Genomic DNA, 14,890 nt, shown 5'->3' with positions numbered 1-14,890 from the left:
GAGCCTGCGCTCTAGAGCCCGCGAGCCACAACTACTGAGCCCGTGTGCCACAACTACTGAAGCCCCTGCCCCTCAAGCTCGCGCGCAGCAACAAAGACCCAACACGGCCAAAAATAAATAAATAAAATAAATTTATAAAAAAAATTCTAGCTAGATCTTCAGTGAGATATGAGAAGATATTACGGCCATAAAACCAAAAAACAGCAGGCTGTGAAGAACACGGGAGTTAAAAAAAAGTTTCCTGGAAATTAAAAATGGATTTCCAAAATTACAAAGATTGGAAGATTAAGTTGAAAAACTAACAGAACAGAGAGCAAAAAAATAGTCTCAATGTGTGGCAGAAAGATAAGACACCTTTTGTAACTTTCTCATAGCTAGATCCGGCAGTGGCTAGACATGGGAGCCTCTGGGCAGGGGCCCTGGGGCCTAGGGGCCAGCTGCGGCTCTGTGGCTCAGTGTGTGTTAGAGATCATTTGACTTATGTGTTTTAACCAAGTGCAAGGATACTCTGATTAAAGCAAACAATCTAGCTGCAAATCTGACGGTTCCACTCCACTTCTTGAAATTCAACACTCCTCACAACCACATATGGGGAGAGAGATCAGTCTCCTTCCTGACCATGACCTGTCAGGAACCAGCCTCCCTCCCTCCATTCCCCACGTCTGCCCCAGCCCCACTCAACAACCTGCCAGGATGTTCAGTGTAAGCCTTACGAGCTGGGACTCTGGGGTCACACTTACCTGGTTTCAAACCCACATGCTTCTGTCCTAATTTGAAAAATGGGGGTGCAAGAGTACCTCTCAGGGCTTTTGTGAGGATCAAATGAACTAACGCATGTAAGGAGCTTAGCAGAGCCTCGGGCACAGAGTAATCAATAAATAGTAACAGGGCTCCCCTGGTGGCGCAGTGGTTGAGAGTCCGCCTGCCGATGCAGGGGACACGGGTTCGTGCCCCGGTCCGGGAAGATCCCACATGCCGCGGGAGAGGCTGGGCCCGTGAGCCATGGCCGCTGAGCCTGCGCGTCCGGAGCCTGTGCTCCGCAACGGGAGAGGCCACGACAGTGAGACGCCCGCGTACCGCAAATAAATAAATAAATAGTAAGAGTTATTAGGGCTCCCAGAACTAGTCTTCCTTTGTGTGTCTCAACTTTAACCCTACTTTGACTAATTTTTATATTTATACCTAAAAACACTAAAAAACAAAACCTCATTAAACTCTCAGCTTTATTACCAAAGATACACTCTCAGACACTTCATTCAGTCCTCAACTCTCAAGAGATGTTACCTATACATATTTTTGAAGCCACAATTGATTGATTGAAGAAAAATGAAAGGTCCTGCTTCGTACAGTTCATGCCTTGGGGACCCGGCTGGGTCTTGTCTCGCATTTCCTCCCTGTTCTCAGTGAAGTGACCCTCCTTCACCCAGGCTCAAGCCTCACCCTTTTTGTGAGGCCTTCCTACCCCACCCCGGCCCAGGCGTTCCTGCAGACTGAAGTGCTTTGTCACCACTGCTGCTGTCTGCTTCCCTCTCGAGACTCTGAGCACCTCACTTACTGGACTCTCTTCATAAGTTTTAGATCTCGTGTGTCCTGCGTGTAACAGGCTTGGGCCTTACGCAGTGAATGAGCACGTTCAAGGTAAGTGTGGGAGGGACGGGGGTGACCTTGGTTGCCTTTTCTAACTCAACTGCAGACATATTAGAAGCCTCTCTTTGACAAAGAAAAGGTTGTGGGAAGGCACCATCTATGCTGGGACGCTGCTGGGCTTCAGGCTCCAGAAGGTTCTGAGTGGGTGCGTCAGCTGTCGGTCCACTTACAAGCAGGATGTGAAGGCTGTCTTGATGTCCCTTCTCGGGTTCAGTTCTGCCTCTTCTCCCTCAGTCTTTAGGACACGGCACTGCCCGAGAAGCACAGTCTGTATCCCAAAAAACAACCGCACTGCCTTTTTCCTTTTCTTTTCGTAAGTTAAAATCATCTGGTCCAAACTTTCTCATTCCTCCAGCAGAGGGAAACCACGACAGTCTTAAATGAAGGTCAAAGGACTTGCCAAAAGTCATACAGAAAGTGGTATAAAGACATTAGAACTTAAGTTTCCAGCATTTCAGACCAGCATGTTGCGGTTCCGGAGTTAAAAAGAAGAGGGGAAGCCGAAAGCACCTGAGACAGCTGCTTCAATCTTGGTGCCCAAAACAAAGCCGATGGTCTGGGTGGCACCACGGCTGTCCCGGCTTTGGGTCTTTTTTATGGTGTGTTGCTTATTGAAGAAAAGGGAGTGTTGAAAGCACTCCCACCAGAGAGCTGTTGTGAGGATGTAAGAGAGGGCCTGGCATGTGTTAAGACGTTTATCATCATTAGGAAAGTAACAACCAACTAGGAGATTTCCGTGCAGAGGGCAAACCGGCTCTGCTTCTTGCAGCCCAACCCCTGACCATAGAGCTAGGACAGAGTGGGTCAGGCAGAAGGAAAGGTCGACTGCTGTGTTGTTGGAGACACCATCGTGGGAGGGGAGGCCAGGGCAGTCACCATCAGCTCTACTGGGTAGGGGGTGGGTGTGCACTGGATGAGAAGGGCCTTCAGTCCCACCTCAGAGTCCCCCATCCTTAAGACAGGAGGGGATGGTCACCTGTGGCTTCCCAGCCCCCAGCTGCCTTCCAGGCCAGGAAGGTGCAGCAGAGCAGAACCGAACCTGGGAGGCTCAGGCACAAGCCCCCAGCCCGTGCTGCTCGTTTCAGGAAGGTCCTAAGGAAGGAGGCTCCACAGCTGGGGGAGCACAGGAGTGTGTGCAAGGAGGAGCAGCTCTCGGGAAAGAAGCAGCAGGAACAGAGAGAAAGCCAGGAGCGTGTCAGAGAGCCCCCAGGACGAGGCAGGGCTGGCGAAGAGGCGGGCCACAGCCACATTGGGGTTGCCCCCGGCAGGCTTGAACCACTTCTGCAGACACCGCCCGCTGGTCCTATGCTCCGGGCTTGCCTTGAAGGAGTTGCTCCAGATCTTCTCACATAGGTCAGCCGGGGTGGGGAAGTAATGCAGGAAAGGGTGGCAGAGGGCCCTGGCAGGGCAGCGGGGCTTCCCTGAGGGGAGATCCAGGCACGGACAACTTACCCACTCCTGTCCTCACATCCCCATCATTTGCCCCGGGGGAGCAGAGGGCTTGCGCCTGCCCTCCCGGGCCCTGCTTAGCATCACTCACCCCGACTCCAGGTCCAGCCGCCGTGCCAGTTGGATTTGCAGGTGTAGGATGTGCGGCAGTCAGCCCACCACTGTTCACAGTCCTCCCGGCACAGGGGCGCGTCCAGAATCCGCTCTGCCTGCCCACGCGGGTCCAGCTGAGTGCGGGCATAGCAAGAGACGAGAATTATACGAGCACCCATTTGAGGACTATCAGTAGCTGCAATGGAACTTGGGTCAGGTACCATCGGAACATATTCTCTTATGATGTCACTAAATATCATTTTACAAATGAGAATACTGAGGCTGGGTTAAATAGTTTGTACACAGCCCTGTTCCTACAAACAGAAGATGTGACTCAAACTGTCCCTCCATCCTGCTGCTCTCCTGTGACCACTCTGCATGCATGCCATTCTCTAGGGCCAGAGGTGACTTCCTCTCCATCTGTGTCCCCCACAGCGGCTTCTGACTCTGCTCTTGTCCGTAGGGGGGACAGCATCTCCTGTTCCTGCTAGCATCCTGCAGCTCAGGCTCTTACGAACAGGGCATTGATGGACATGTCTCCTGTCCACCCACCCCCGCCCACTTCTTCCCACCCGCCGGATCCAAGGCCCCAGGTTGGGGGAGCACTCGTAGAAGCAGATGGCCTGCAGGAAGTGCTTCTGACAGTCCGGCATCATCAATCCGCAGTGAACCAAGCTGAAGTTGTAGAGCAGGGACACGTCCAGGTGGGCTTCCCAGCTCGTGTTGGCCGTGCAGCAGGCACTGTCCTTCCAGGGGATGCACTGAAGGTGGATGAAGAGGCAAAAGGCATGGAGAGTAGGGGCAGAGGGTTGATGAGCGTCTGGGCCAGAAAGGTAAAAATGTCCCCTAGAAGAGGACCCGGCAAGTGGGATGCCTTTAGGCCAGCGACCGCTGGATAGAAGGAATGCTGATAAATTGTCAATATTCACACCCAAAGGGCACCTGCACACTGGCCTCCGCGCAACAGACTGTGAGTCCCCTAGGAATGGGGCTTTCAACGTCTCAGATCCTGGGGGGGCGGTAGCAGGGTTGTCCCCAAGACCCAGGGGAATGTGAGGTTGCACTGGGGCAGGGCACCTGCAGCTGAGAAGGGCTCATAGGTACATGCCAGCCATGCCCCTCCTCCCTCATCCCTGTCAATTGCCTTTAGGGACTTGGGGAGCGGTCCCTTAAGTCTTATTTTTTTCCAGGGCCTGCTGGTGGGAGGGCAGAGGAGGGGAACTTGCTTGTTGGAATCTAGGCTGAATATCTATGAGTCTCCAGGATCATCACCTGCCCCTGCTCCCTGAGTGGCCGTGCAGCTCAGGGATGAAAATAGTAAATCATTTGGCAATTAGCCCCCCCACTCCAGTGGCCTTTGCCAAAACCCAACCTAGGGAACCAAACGAGTCAAATGGATAGGGATTCAGAAGCCGTCTTAGCCTTTGTGTCCCTTCCCTGATCTAAGAAGCCTCCAGCCACCCTGCACCCCGTGCCAGTTCCGGCTTCCATACCTCCTCGTAGAGCTTGGCCTCCGGGCTGGGCGCTGGCTTGTGGGGCTTGGCGTTCATGCAGATGTTGAGCAGCTCGCGCCCAGCCCACGTGGGTGGGACTGCCCACAGCCCCAGCAGGAGCTGCCACCAACACCCCATGGCCTGCCGCAGAGAGGAGCTCAGCCTGTGACGGAGAGGACACCTCACTCCAGGCCCTCCGTCATCCCTGGGAGCAGGCATGGGCTTCAAGCCTCCCTCAAGCGACCGTGATACTTTGGCTGCTTCTAGAACCTTTATCTGAGGCAGCGTCATAAACTATCCAGTGAGGTCTGACACTCACCCCTAACCACCTACAGATGCAGAAACTGAGGCCAGGGAGGGGAAGAGATCAGCCCCAAGGTGGAGGAGGGTCACGGGTAGGACGGTTCCAGCTTTCCCTGGGGGAACTTTCCCTGGCCCTTCTCCACTCAGAGGCAGACTTTCTAACTCAGTGACATATGGGCTGCGAATTCAGAGCTTTGGTCTTGAGTAACTGAACAAAGGCTCCGTAACCAGATTCTACATGGGGCCAAAGGCGCAGTGGGACTGGATAGTGTGACAAATGCAATCCTTACCCCATAGAGTGCCAACCCTAACGCTAACTCCGGCCCCTCTGAAAGGTCCACACAAGGCCCACAGCTCCTCAAGCATCTGGCCTCCTCCCCAGTTCCCTGTGGCCAGAGTCCTTTCCCCTAGAGCAGTGGTCCGCCTCCACCAGCCTCAACCCATCTCAAACCCAGCCTGAGCCCAAGGCTGAGGCAGCCGGGCGCCCGGTGGCCTTGCTGGCATCTCACAGCCAGGGAGCATGCCCAGGCGTGAGCCACCTTGAGTCTTCCACATCCAAAGCTGGTCCCCGTTACCGGAATGAGAAGGCTGGCTTTTCCCTTGATGTCTGTCGTGCCCTGTTTCCCACTCTGCCCTGGGTAGTTCTCGTAATGGGAGAGAGTAGAAAGAGAAAAAAAAAACAAGTACCCCATGATCCCCCACAGCCGTCACCCACCCAGGAGCCCAGGCCCGACGCCACTCAGGAACCGGCTGTGGACTCGTCGGGATGAACCTGAAAACCTGTGGCTCACCTCAAGTTGAGAGCCTCAGGCATCGGAGGGGGAGACGCTAGTTCCACCTCCTGAGCCCATCTTTGAGCTTAAATCTAAAGCTGCTCTGTCCCTGCAGCTCCAGTTTCCAGCACGGCCGCGGCCACGGGGTATCTCAAAGAATCAGGTGCGTCAGGGGAACAGAGGAAAATGCCGCCTCTTCTAGCATTTGCTTCATACTCACTTTCAAAGCCGGAGCGGCGCTCTCCCCCCTCCAGAGATTGTGAGGCTGAGGAAACGCCTAGGATCCTGCCTATTTATTACCCCCCCGGTTCCTGCTGGGTCCAGGTGCAGGAGCAGAGTCCCAGGTGGCTCCGGTTAACAGCATCCGTCTTACCCACGTGTTGGGGCCTTCTGTGGGCAGTCAGGAGGGTTTCGCTTTCCCAGAGAAACAGACCCCATAGAGGGTAAGGTCCTGTGCTCTGTAGTCAGCTACTGAGTTCTGCTCTCAGCTCTGCTGCTCACTAGCTGGCCGACCTTGAGAAAATGCCTTAAACTCTCTGTCCGTTTCTTTACCGGTAGAAAGGGCTGTTATGATGGGACTGTTGGGGAAAAGAAAAGAAAGAGAAAGTTCCTGAAAAGGACTTGGCATCAAGCCTGGCAAAGATAAATCTAAATGGTTTTTATTCTTATCCTTTTATCCTACGAAGCCTTTCTCTCTCAGCCCCATTCCAAAGCTCTACCTGCCCCTTCGTCAGCTCAGTTACCTGCCATGGACCACCTGGGTTGTAACGGTGGTGATATCTTCTCTCAGCCCACAGGAGCTGGGCTTCCTGCTGGAGTGGAGACTGGCAGCCCAGTGATGCAGAGATGAAATGGGGCCTCAGGGACCCAAGGATTTAAATGTATGTCCCAAGCCAAAGCAAACAAAACCAAAAAAGTCCCTCCAAACCCAGGAAATGGCCTCCGTTAGCATGCAGAGACCGCTGTCCTGTGAGAGACTCTGCAAGTGTCCTCAGCAGTGATGAACTTCACAGGAGCACCCCCCTCAGCTAAGGAGAGGCTGGAAACTTGGCCAGGACACTTAGGAGAGTCTCAAAGATGATGGAAAAGGAGCCCATTTTTTTTTTTGCTTGTTTCTTGTAACAATTTCCCTCTCCAAAGAGAAGTAGCCAAAGTCACCGGCGTTTTCTTGATACACAGAAAATTGAAGCAGGAAAATACACAGGAAATTGAAGCACAATAAAAGCATTTTGTAATTGAAGAAAGCACGCTGTTCAGCTACGTAAGTGATGTGCAGACATGAATTAATCATCGTGCTGGAAAATTACATTCGCCACACCTGGGTCATCCCAGCCACTGAGTTCTGAGCACCATGAAGGACCCAGGCACCGGGCTGGAGCCTTCAGTATATGGTCTGGCTTACTCCTCACAATGACCCCCCGAGTGAACGCCCTCCCCCATTTTACTTGTGGGGAAACTGAGGCTCAGCTGGGGAGTGGCAGAACTGGGATCTGAACTCAAGTAGCCATGACTCCATACCTGGTGCATGAGGATCAGGTGAGGGGAAGACCTCTAGGACTGAAAGGGTAGATGCTGTCTGGGTCTCAAGTCAAGTCTTTTTAAAAAAACAAAAAAAGTCAAATTCCATAATCAGATTGTATGTTGGGAGACATGTGTGGGCTTTATCTAAGAAGAGAAATGATTACAGCCCAGCCTCCCATATTCCTGCCTTAAACAGAGTCAGAAGCCTCCTTTTTTAGGGTCTGGTACCAAGCAACCCGGGTATATCCCCGCAGCGTCCAGGGGAAGAGCAGGTGTGAGTGTCTTGTTCAAGGCATCACAAATATTCAGGAGGCCCTAAGGCTTGACGAGGTAAGAGAGTTTGGGTTTAACATTAATCGTCAGATGGCTGTGGCCATGGTGGGGACAGGAATCCAGCAATGAAGTGCAGCTCTAATTACTGAAATGGAAAAGCAGGTCCTCTGGTAAACATCCTTCACACAGAGGGATGGAGGACGAGGGGGAGTGTGCCGGCGGTTGCTGGGACAAGGCTGTAGGAAACGAGCTGAAATGATAGCCAGCGCAGGTGCCAGGGGAGGGAGGACGGGAGGGATCGCAGAGCTGCTTCTCGGGCCAGGCTGACACCTGTGCTCCCAGAAAGGCAGTTTGCGGCCCTTGAGGAAAACTCATTTTTGCCTTATTGTGATCGAGTCTTCCAGAGAGATCTGCTTTCTGACAGATGGCTGATAAACCAAAGCTGGCCGCGGATGAAGCCGTTTGAACCTGCTGGTCACAAGCGATTTTGTTCTTAAACAAAACAGGACACTTACGTTGCCAACAGCAGAGCTAGAGTGGCGTCTGGAGGGTTCTGAGGGAGGCGGCGGAGGGCAGAGCAGCGAAGGAGCACCCCAACCTCTGATTTGGGACCACAGCACAAGGCCGGCAGCAGTAATGCTCTGCTCCCTACACCCCAGGTCGCCCATGGTGCTGAAGCCCACAGACTTCCAGAACAGACTCAGAAAGCAAAGAGCTAGTGCTAGGAATTTTCCTGAACCCGAGGTCAGAGGCCAGCGGAGAGGACATTGGTCATTGGAGTTCTTAGTGGATCTTATGACTCCTTCCTCTCGCCCCAAAGACCCCAAAACCATCCTTGTCTCAACTTGTAATTGGTCTGTAGCTAAGGTAGGTAAAACGGGGCTGCTGTTATCTCACCCTCTTCCTTCCCTCTATATCCATCATCCCATTACCAAAGTGATTGATTTAACTTTCTAAACACCTGTTGAATTCCAATGCTTTAATCCCAGTTTCTCTCCCTCCGATCTGGGCCTTGCCCATCTCTTGCCTCCATTACTGCCAACAACCCCCTAACGGAGTCCGTTGCCCCTTTCTGAAGCTTTATCCAAGCAGCAGCCAGAATGATCTAATATCTGAGGATTTTATTATAAAAAATTTTAAATATAAAGAGAGTTGAGAGAATTTTTCAACAAACTCCCATATAGCCACCACTTAGATTTTGCCATTACCATTTTACTCTATTTTCTTTCTTTTTTTAATGAATTTTTAATATCAGTGTGTATTAGGGTTCTCCAGAAAACAGAATCAATAGAATGTATGTGTGTGTGTATATGTATATATTATATATATATATATATATAGAGAGAGAGAGAGAGAGAGAGAGAGAGATTTTGAGGAATTGCCTTGTGCAGTTACTGAGGCCAAGAAGTCCCATGATCTGCTATCTACAAGCTGCAGACCCAGGAAAGCAGGTGGTATAATTTAGCCTGAAAACCAGGGAAATCAATGGAGTACATCTCAGTCTGAGGTCAGGAAGAGATGTCCCAGTTCAATCAGTAAGGCAGAAAAAAGGAGCACATTCCTCCTTCCTCCACTTTTTGTTCTATTTAGGCCCTCAATAGACTGGATGATGCCCACTCCCATTGGGGAGGGCAATCTATTTTACTGAGTCCACAAATTCTAATGCTAATCTCATCCAGAAACACACTTGCAGACACACCCAGAATTAACATTTAATCTGGGCAGCCTGTGGCCCATCTGAGTTGATACATAAAATTAACTATCACACAGTGTCATCATCAAATGGATTGACTTTTTTTTTTTTTTTTTTTGCGGTACGCGGGCCTCTCACTGTTGTGGCCTCTCCCGTCGCGGTGCACAGGCTCCGGACGCACAGGCTCAGCGGCCATGGCTCATGGGCCCAGCCGCTCCGCAGCATGTGGGATCCTCCCGGACCGGGGCACGAACCCGTGTCCCCTGCATCGGCAGGCGGACTCTCAACCACTGCGCCACCAGGGAAGCCCTGGAGTGACTTTTTGAGTCACCTACAACATTTTTTTTAGAGAATATTATCTTTTATCTAATTTATTTGGGATACAGTAGTTTCTGAATGTGTGTGTGATGCAGTCATTGGAACTTTATCTGAAGACACAAATGTCATTTACACAAAACCAGACAGTTGGTTTTTAAAACTTTGTTCTGTGGGTATATATCATCGGTTAAATTGTGTCCCCCCAAAAGATGTAGAAGTACACCAAAATGGCAGACCAAGGGATTGAGATTTTAATCATAAAAGACTCAGATCTATGACTTGGAACTCAGAAATATTTCCAATTCGGTGTCTATTCTCCAAAGTGAGGCAGGACTGTTACCAAAAGCTCAGCCTCTCTGTACACCAGTGCCAAATCAAATCCCGGAGACAGAGTTTTGGGTGAAGTAGAAAAGGACAGCTTTATTGCTTTGCCAGGCAAAGGGGAACATGTTGGGCTTCTGCCTCGAGAAACTATGTGTCCCGTATTTTACTCTATTTTCTTTGTCACACATCTAGCCAACCATCCAGCCCTCTAGTCATCCACCCATCTTATTTTTCATGCATTTCGAAGTACAGGGCAGACATCTGTGTACTTCCTCCTAAAAAATTCAAGCATGCATATCGTTAACCAGAGTTCAACATTTGTCTGCAGCTTTTTTTTTCTTTCTTTCAGAATTAGCTTTTCAAAAGGTAAAGATGGTTATCATACTCGCATGTGTAAGACACTTCAAGGCTTAAAATAAGCCCCAAATCCTTAACATGGCACACGGACCCTGGTTAATCTGGTCCCTATTTACTTTTCCATACCAATCTGTTGTCTTTTCTCTCACCTGCACTCTGGGCATTCATTTCTCCTGCTGGTCTGTAATTGTCCTGCTCTCTTACTTGTCTTCTCGGCCTGGCTTTTACCCCTGCTCACCCCTCAGGGATGGCTTCCCTTCAGGGAAGTTTGTGTGGTCCCCCAGGGCTAGGCGAGATGTTCCCTTGGGGTCTTGCTGTCACAGCACTTAACCGCTTGTCATTGTGAACACCTGCCTGCAGCTGGCCCCTGCCTCTTAGCTGCGAGCAGCTTGGGGCAGGCTCAGCAGTGCTCACAGGAGCGAACAGTGCCTGGTCCAGAGTGCCCAGTCAAACATGCATGCTGAGTACATGAGGAGCACTTGAGTAGGAGAAACACTGCATTTCTTTTTCTTTTTTCTTTTTTTTTTTTTTTTGCGGTACGCGGGCCTCTCACTGTTGTGGCCTCTCCTGTTGCGGAGCACAGGCTCCGGATGTGCAGGCTCAGCGGCCATGGCTCACGGGCCCAGCCGCTCCGCGGCATGTGGGATCTTCCCGGACCGGGGCACGAACCCGTGTCTTCTGCATCAGCAGGCGGATTCTCAACCACTGCGCCACCAGGGAAGCCCAACACTGCACTTCTTAAAAACACTTTCAATTCAGACACTTCCCTGGTTTAACCTGACCTAGCTCTTCTCCTTGCCCCGGCCTCTTCCTCACTCTCCTTTATCCTCACCTCACCTGTCTTTCTCATCTCTGGTTTGAAGTGACTTCTCTCTTCTTTCCTTCCTCTCTCCATCCATCTCTCCCTCCTTGGCCCCCATCTCTCCCCTGCCCTTCCCTTCTCTCCTTCACTCTCTCCCTTCCCATTCCTTCATTCTATCCTTACCTACCCTTCTCCCCTCTAGTTTAAAGTAACTTCTCCATTTCCTCTTGCCTCCCCCTCTCCTTACCCATCTCCTCTCTCACTCTGTCTCCCATCTGCCTTCCCTCTCCCTTCTGATTTTTCTCCCTCACCCTCAGGCTTTCAGATTGGACCATCTTCAGTTTCTGATGATTTCTGTGAGATTTCAGAGTGTTACTGCTCGGACCTTTCATCACCACTTGAAGAAGGCCCCTTTTTAGGTCTAATCACAGCAGAGGAAATGAGTGTGAAAGCTATCAGGTGTTGAAGAGAGTCCAGATAAGAGGAGACAGATAGATAACATCAAAATCCTATGGGAAAGAGACTAGCTGAAAATCAGAGATGGGAGAAAGATTGCATACAACAAGTATCTTTATTTGCCTGTTTATTTTTCTACTTGTATTGCTAGCTCCTTCTCTCTTCAGTGTGAAGTTTCCCTGGTGCCAATGTCCCGTTGTTACATTCAACCCAGGCTGCTGCTGGGTCCACCAGACAGGGTTACTACTAAGTTTTACATGCAGTTTTACCATGTGCAACTGAACTCCATCATTTTCTCTTCCAGTCCTCCCAGGATCCCTCCTTCCAACTGTCCCTTGACCAAAGGTGAAGCCACCAACTTGTCTCTTTCTCTTCCCAGACATGCTTCCTATAACAGCTGTTCATGTTCCCTATGGTTCCTCTGTGTCACCTCACATTCATCAACCACTGCCATTCAGTCCTACTCACCACCCCATGGAATCCACTCTCGCCAAGTTCACCAGCAACCTTCAAACTGTTCTATCCAATGGGAAGGGTCAGTCCATAGCCCACTTGACCTCTCAGCTGCCTTTGACCAATGGTATCCCTCCTGCCTTCTTGCAACTCACCTTTTTATTGATTCCCAGGGCTTACCCTGTCCTACTTTTCCTTCTCGGTCTCCTCGGTGGCCTCCATTTCCTCCATGTGTGTTTGAGTGTTTTCTTGAGCTCAGTCCTGACGTGTGTGTGTGTGTGTGTGTGTGAATGTGTGTGTGTATTTATGTGTATATGTGATCTCTGTTTCTCTCTCCCTCTTGCTTTTTACCCCCTCCACCCCCAATAGTTAAAATCCAGTAGTATTTTACTTGGATTTTCCACAGGTACTTTACATTCAACATGACCCACCTGTTCTTATCCCCCCATTCAATCTGCTTTTCCAAGCTGGTTGATGAGACCCTATACCCCTAGTCACCCAGGCCATAGGCCTGGAGGTGTCCTGGACTCCTCTTCCTCTACCACACCTCATGCAAACACTTGCAAGGCCCTTCATGGTCTGGCCAGTGGTTACTACTGACCCCTCTCCCTCCCATTCCCATCCTCACCCTGCAGGCTCACCATGCTGGACGACTTGCTGCTCTCCAAACGTGCCACTGCTCTGGACCTTTGCACCTGCAGTCCCGTCTGCCAGGAACGACCTGTCCCTGCTTCTTCACTCAGCTTCTTAGCCTTTAGGGCTTCACTCAGGCATTATCATCTCTAGAAAGCCTGCCTTTGCCCCTCCTTGGTGTAGACAACATGGCTTTCTGAACTTCTTTTTTTTTTTTTTTTTTTTTTGCAGTACGCGGGCCTCCCACCGCTGTGGCCTCTCCCGTTGCAGAGCACAGGCTCCGGACGCGCAGGCTCAGCAGCCATGGCTCACGGGCCCAGCCGCTCCGTGGCATGTGGGATCTTCCCGGACCGGGGCACGAACCTGTGTCCCCTGCATCGGCAGGCAGACTCTCAACCACTGCGCCACCAGGGAAGCCCTGAACTTCTTTTGAGTATTGCATTTATTACAAGGGAGTATAAACTTCTGCCGATTTGCTTGCCTCCCCATTTTGTCCTGAGTTCCCTGAGGGTGAGGACTTTACCTTGTCCTTCTGTCACTAGCCCCTAGCACAGTTTATGGTGCACAGGAGAGCCTCTGAGTTAATGAGTGAGAGCTCTGTGCCAGGCCTGATAGTCCACAGGGGCCTGCACCTGTCTGTAGCATCCAGTTCTTCTGAGCCCATGGACAGTGCTTTCCTCGTAGTTTACTTTCCAACACCCATCCTTGGAAGGTCCCATCCTGCCAGCCTGGTATGTTTAAAACTGAAAGTACGTTTGAACAGGAACAAACCTCTCAGTAGCTCCTCGCAGAGGATTGAAACACACCTGCATGTGTTTCTTTTAGGCTGGGACAATTTTGCGTGGTTATAATACACATGGTCCAGTGTGTTATGATACATGTGGTCCACGCCTGTCCAGGCATGGCTGCTCACTAGCGTCACTGCATCCCCCCTCCATCTCCCCCATCCCACCATCTACGGGATGTGAGCTGAAGCTGGTATCAGCCTTTGAATTGTACCCATCATCCTAGCCTCCCCGGTGAGAGAAAGAGACAGGGTCCCAAACTCCAGCTAAAGGGAACTATCTTTAATACTTTCAACATACTGTGATCACTGTCGCTCCAGGCCTGCACACATGCTTTCCCCGTTCAGCTGGGACCTCCCCCTCATCCTCCACACTCTTAATACCTTCCCTTAGCTGATGCCTTCTTTTTTTAGGTCTCCATTTAGAGAGGTTCACATTCAGAGAGGCCCATGTCTGGATTAGGTGTCCTTCCTGGTGCTCTCACAGCCCTTGGGTCACCTCTCTCAGGACGCCGCACTCTGGTGGAATTGCCTGCTGGCCTCTGTGTTTGTTTCCAGTTAGACTAAAGCCCCTGAGCCAGTAGAGACTGTTGTTGTAAGTTCAGTGTCACAGCTGTAACTGCGGTGCCTGGTACACAGTAGACACTCAGTAGGAATTTGTAAAATGAACAAGTGATTTTCTTTGGTAAGAAAGCTTCTCTCATATGATTCATTTTTACAAAGAAGCATACCAGGAAAAATTCTGGGAAACCTCAGTGTGATTGTGATGGTCACAGTTATAAGTGTTATGTGTATGTGATGTGCAGGCTTGTGGATTTTCATCCTTTAAAAAAAAGTTGTTTTTCCACCCTCATTCACCTCTCACTTCTGACTAGATAACTTGTCATCTTTCTGACTCCCTGCAGCTCTATTAACCATGTGGCTTGGCAAATTGTTTTTCTCTTAGGCACAATCTCTCTTAGTACACAATTTCATGTGTAAAGAATGGAATTGGATCAGTTTATATTTCATAGATTAAAGAAAATATACATCTTTCTAGATTGTTTTAATCTTTATGTCTTTGTCTTACATTAAAAATGTCTGAGAAAATACATAGAAGGGTTGGAAGGTCCATATGTGTTTTGTGGTTTATAGAAAGAAAGCAGTGGGAAGCAAATAGTTTTAAGGTGACAAATATTTGACTCTTTATGCCCTTGTGCCTATAAATGAAATGCTAGAGAGGGGGAAAATCAGTTTTCCAAAAGACTATGGGTATATTGCCTTCTGGTAATGCAACAATTAAGCAGTTACCATTGCTAGAAAAATATATTTTATGATTCTTCAATGACCTCTATTATAAGTCAATATGATATAACATGTGAAGCTGTTGAATGTTTTATGTTTACTTAAGACTAAGTTCTCTGGATAATGTTAATGGTTGTAAATATTACAAAACTAGATTTTAGCTTACTAAATGTCTCCTCATACTTGAGTTGATGATTCTGTTTTGATCAAAGCCTGTGGAATGTCTGGTTGCCA

At 50.0% G+C, this 14,890-nt stretch overlaps 1 protein-coding gene across 1 annotated transcript; it reads right to left on the bottom strand.

Moving 5' to 3' along the window:
- Positions 1–2,739: 2,739 nt before the first annotated feature.
- On the bottom strand, positions 2,740–4,820 carry IZUMO1R (IZUMO1 receptor, JUNO; the record flags this gene model as incomplete). Its single annotated transcript, XM_079929576.1, has 4 exons — positions 2,740–3,068; positions 3,188–3,323; positions 3,762–3,950; positions 4,683–4,820. 4 exons carry the CDS (start codon positions 4,818–4,820, stop codon positions 2,740–2,742), a joined length of 792 nt encoding a protein of 263 aa, XP_079785702.1.
- Between the last annotated feature and the right edge of the window lie 10,070 nt (positions 4,821–14,890).

The sequence above is a fragment of the Stenella coeruleoalba genome (genome assembly GCF_951394435.1).
Source record: "Stenella coeruleoalba genome assembly, chromosome: 8".
NCBI classification, from domain to species: Eukaryota; Metazoa; Chordata; class Mammalia; order Artiodactyla; family Delphinidae; genus Stenella; species Stenella coeruleoalba.
This window is presented reverse-complemented; position numbering and strand designations above follow the sequence as displayed.